The following is a 5,134-nucleotide window of genomic DNA, read 5'->3' on the forward strand; positions in this document are numbered from 1 at the left end:
CTACAAAATAGGTTTTATCCTATTGGGATTGACACAGCAATACTGGGGGGTAGGGAGGGGGTGTATGTGTGTGTGTGTGTAGGGGTGGCTGGGTAGAATTTTGTAGTGTCTGAAAAGCCTGTCAGTGGTTCTCAACCTTCTGGCCCTTTAAGTACAGTTCCTCATGTTGTGACCCCAACCATAAAAGTATTTTCGTTGCTACTTCATAACTGTAACGTTGCTACTGTTATGAATCGTAATGTAAATATCTGATATGCAGGATGGTCTTAGGCGACCCCTGTGAAAGGGTCGTTCAACCGCCAAAGAGGTCACGACCCACAGGTTGAGAACCGCTGCTCTACAGGCTAATGCGCATACCTTGATGCTATGCCATCTCACCTGGGCACGTCCTGGCAGCTGGCTGCCCTGGGGTCCCGGCAGGTTTGGAAGCAGGGGCTAGCACAGGCATCGTAGCGCCACTCGCAGATGGGGTAGGCAGCCCCCCCTGGCTTGGCATCTGGAAAGTCACCCACCCCGGAGTCTGAGGACGGGGCATCAGTGCCAGGGCACAGAGGCAATCCAGCTCAGCCCATGCCCGCCCGCCCACCCGTGGAGGAGACAAATGGACTCATGGGGGAAAAGTGGGGACAAATAAATAAAAGCCAACCTCAGGGGACACTGTGTCGCTGAGAGTTGGGGTCAGGGCCTGGAGGATCCGTGGAGTGGGGTCAGGGCTGAGGAAGGGGGTGCTATGGTACACACCCCTCATATCGGTGGAAGGGCTGAGCCCATTTTATAGATGAAGAAACTGAGGCACACAAGCTGCTGGGGAAATTAAACTCTCCCGGGACAGAGTTCCTCGTAAAAGACCCGGTGGCCAGGACCTTGGCAGATGAAGGGTCCTCAGGGGAAGCGTGTGTAGCCTCTGCGGGGCTTCAAGGCAGACAGGACCCCTGACCTCCCTGGCACACGTGGGGGTCTCTGCTCCTGGCCCCGCCCTGCAGCCCCTTCCTGACTTCCTAACCCCCGCACTGCTGCTGCCTGTGAAGAAACCTGCTTTCCAAGATCCTTGGGAACAGAACCGAGAACTTCACTATGAGCCAGGCCCAGAGCAAAGCGCACGAGATACATTCGATCGCCCACAATAACCCTGAGGCAAACATCGCCGTTGTTCGGGTGAAGAAACAGTCAGGGAGGGGGTTCTCCTCGAGTGCCAAGGACCCTGGTCAGCATTCGAACCCAAGGCAGTCTGGCTTCAGAGCCTGGGCTCACCCGTTCTGCCTCGGGGTCCTCCAGAAAGGGACACAGCCCTGCCATCACGGCCAGCGATGACTCTGTCCTGGGTGGGGTTCTTGGTGGACTGGCTGGAGGACCGCTGAATGTAAGTGTGAGCTGGCCCAGCCTGGCGTGCGTGTGTGTGTGTGGTATGGGTGGGGGTGGTCAGTGAACAGCCTGGCTAGAGACACATTTACACATGTGTGGGTTCATCCATATAGTGGGAGGTGCCCTCACAGGCATGAACACACATGTGCTCATACGGGTCAGAGAGGCTGGCCTGGAGCAGTAAAGAAATTGTGATCACTGCCTCCCGGGTCCAAGCAGAGACTAAGTCATTAGGGACAGGCATACCGGCAGGGGGATGGCAAAGCCCTGGGACCCTTTCTAGTTCCGGCTGGAAAGGACACGGTGCTGCCCCATCACAGGGGCCCGGGCCTCAGGGGACGGGGGCAGGGAGAGGCTGTGGTTCGCAGGGTGGGCATGTGCCCCCATCAGCACGAAACCTGAGCCAGAGAGCTGCGCAAGCAGCGCCACGATCACTATCCCTGTGTTTCCACAAAGGCCGCCCTATTTTTAGACGTGTGACTGGCCTGTGGGCGTAGGCAGGACCCGGGAAGCTGGCTGGGCCCCGAGCCATGCTGCCCACACTCTTCAGGCCACCAACATGGAGGCCAGGACACTTCCCGCCTCAGGGTGGCACCCACATGGCCTCCTGGTGCCAGGAGAGTGAGGATTCCGTCTCTTGGGGGCCCTTGGAAGGGGAATAGGAGAGGGGCTGAGGGGCTGCGGGTGATGGCGGGGCGGACACTCACCCAGAAGGCGGAAGAGTGTGCCCCGGCGGAAGACCTCGGAGTGTTCATATGGCCGCAGGGCCAGCGTGGGGCCTGACACGTGAAGGAAAGAGCCAGGCTCCGCCAGGGACTCCAGGGCCACCAGGCCTGCCCGCCAGGTCCCCTGGTGCAGTGAGAAGGAGGCGTGGCGGTGGAAGGCGTCGCTGCCCTGCCACTTGGCCAGCTCCAGAGACCCGTTGGCTGTGATGTGGAGGAAGAAGTTGGGTCTGTCCGCTGCCTCCAGGGATACCACATCCGGATCTGCAGAGAGCCACATGGGAAGGTCAATGTAGAGAGAGGCCCTGATGGGGGCACACACCCGGCACCCGTCTGCACTCTCAGTGGCACAGGACGGCTCGCACTCTGTGGAGAGGAGGCCCTGCTCCTCCAGGCCCGCCCGCCTCCCCGCGGCCACCTCCTCTGCCTGCCGGCTGCCCCTCTGCCCACCTCCTCTGCCTGCCGCCTCCCCTCGGCCACCTCCTCTGCCGGCTGCCCCTCTGCAAGCCTTCTCTTCCCCAGGGCAGGTGGAGGGTTGGAGAAGCCAGCGACTGCCAAACCTCGGGAGGTGAGCGACCTCTCCCCCTTCCCCCCTTCCTTCTGCAAACACTTTGAGGACGCCCCCTGTGCCAGGTGCAATTCTAGATGCCAGGACACAATAGTGACCAGAACAGACGGACACGGCCATCCTGGTGGAGTTACGTTTTATTGGTCACGCCAGACAAGCTGGGCTTGGTGATTTGCCAGATTTCAGTGACCCCAGCTTGGTCCTGCTCCTCACAGAATCCCAGGGGGTCAGAGCTGGTGGAACTAGGGGACCCTGAGTCCAACCCCAGATGGGAACACAGTGTCCCCGAGGGAAGGCACATGCCCAGAGCCTGTTTCCTTACCCTTTCTCCTACATCCACAAGGACCCATTTCTAGAGTGGTGCTCACTGATGGCTGGATATCCCCCCTCCCTACCCAAGACATTCTCTACTCTCCGTTTGTCCTCATCACAATCTTTCCCACCCCTCAAGATCCACCTCCTCCACGCAGCCACCCAAGACCTCACCTGGAACGCACTTTCTCTTTTCTGTCCAGTACCTTGTATATAGTATGGGGGGTGGGGAGGGAGGAGCACAGGATGGAATCGGGGTGGGAGCCTGGGTCCTCACTGGGTCTGCCCCCTGACCCCAGCTGCCCACGAAACCCAGGCCTGACTGAGAGGGAGGCTGGACGCTGGACCCAACTTCTTCCTCCCCACGGTGATGCGCTCAAGGCCAGGCTGCTCTGGAGTTCTTAATATGCCCGTAAAACCACTGGAAAATCAATACTTCCTTCAGTGCAGACCTTACTAGACTAAAATATTGAGTGGGGAACAGAAAATCCCCACTAACAGATGGCCTGTCACATCTGGAGGCTGTGAGACACCCTTCTTCACACCGGGCCACACAGACCTGGGGGTCAGCAATGTCTGGGGAGGAAGTGTCCTTCTTGGGGTGGTACTTCTGGCCCTCTTGTGGCCCAGTGCTGGCTCCCGACTCCCAGGTCCCCCTCGTGCAGTGACATGGTTCCTCTGGCACCTCCTACTGCACTTCCAGCTCACACCACCGTGAACATCACCCATTGCTGGGAACTCTGGCTGTGCGTGGAGCAGGGCTGGAGCCGGGGCGTCCCTCCCTTCCGGGCAGGGTCTGCGGCTGCTCAAGCACCACTGAACTCTGGAGAGAGGTCGATGCCTGCAACGCTAAGCCCTCGGGGTTGCTGGTGGTCTGAGACCCAGGAGGCGGGTCCCAGGTGTGCTCTAGTGTGTGTCCCACCTGCCTGGAACTCAGGAGCATAACCTGAGCAAGTCAAGAGCCGGCCACTCCATTCACAGGAGGAGGCCCTGCTGGGGTCAAGGTTCCAGCCAGTTCCCCTTGGCATTTAAAGTCTATCCCGCCTCAAAAGTGGGACTACGAAGGAGCAGAGGGGCAGGGAAGGAAGAAGAGGAGAAGGGGGGGAGAAGGATAAAAAGGAGGAGGAGGAGGAGGAGCAGGGGGAGGAGGAGAAGGAAGGTGGGGAGGAGGAGAAGGAGGAGGGGGAGGAGAAGGAAGAGGAGGAGGAGGAAGGGGAGGGGAAGGGAGAGCAAGGAGGAAGTGGGGAGGAGAGAAGTAGCAGTGTTGCCACCTGCTTTGCTGGAACACAGCCATTGTGTAAGGCCAGATACAAAGGTGTCTCTGGACTTTGGCCTCCGTTTTTGGTTGTTTTGTTCTGTTTCTCAGGAAGAAGATGGGAGGTGTCTCTTCAAAGAAGCTAAGAGACTGAGGTCAAACCCTGTCTCAGTTGGGAAAGGGGCACCTGCTGGAGCCCCATGTCTTCAGCTCCTCTCGATAGTTTAGAGCAAGCACGTCAACCTCCGGCATGCGGCCCACAGTGACTATTTTTGCGGCCCAGCCAATATAATGGTGTGTAAGAAATGTTTTAATAAATATTTCATAACTTAATTTTTACAATATCCTGTTATACATAGTTATTAATAACGAACTACAACATTCACTAGTGACTGATTACTGCAATCGTGTTGCATTCATTTCCCTGACGCACCTTACGCGCAGGCGCACCATTTCTCTCCACTAATACTAGCAGCGAATATTTTAGCAGCCGACTGCCACGTCGTTAGTCATGTACTGACTTGCTTGGTGTGCGCAACAGGAAATATTTCGCTTTCGGAGAACAAGAAAAATAGGTTTATTTGCGTTACGCCTATTAATTTGTGCAGTTATTCAGTGTCTGGTAAGTTAATGTTCAGGAAAAAATATTAATTTTTATTAAAATGGTCTATTATGTTAACGATGACTCATGTATTTCAGCCCTTTGTATTCAGCATGTCTCTATCGAAATAAACCTACGTGTCTATGAGATTGAAGCTTTTGTTTTTTGCGGCCACATAAACGTAAACCTTGTGTTTTTGGCCCATGTTAGCCTTTGAGTTTGACTTGCTTGGGTCAGAGCCTCAGCACCTTCCCTCCTCTGGCCATGCCTCCCTGGGGGCGGCCTTACCGTGGGCCTTGGCCTTGTCCAGTGCA

At 56.7% G+C, this 5,134-nt stretch overlaps 1 protein-coding gene across 1 annotated transcript in view; it reads right to left on the bottom strand.

The window, feature by feature from the left end:
* OTOG (otogelin) overlaps positions 1–5,134 on the bottom strand; it is a 99,970-nt gene that overhangs the window by 43,886 nt on the left and 50,950 nt on the right. The window contains 3 exon segments of the mRNA XM_015566993.1: positions 379–496; positions 2,070–2,389; positions 4,721–4,743. Of these exon segments, the coding sequence (XP_015422479.1) occupies positions 379–496; positions 2,070–2,389; positions 4,721–4,743 (461 nt within the window).

Source organism: Myotis davidii, unplaced genomic scaffold (assembly GCF_000327345.1).
Source record: "Myotis davidii unplaced genomic scaffold, ASM32734v1 scaffold1363, whole genome shotgun sequence".
Classification (NCBI taxonomy): domain Eukaryota; kingdom Metazoa; phylum Chordata; class Mammalia; order Chiroptera; family Vespertilionidae; genus Myotis; species Myotis davidii.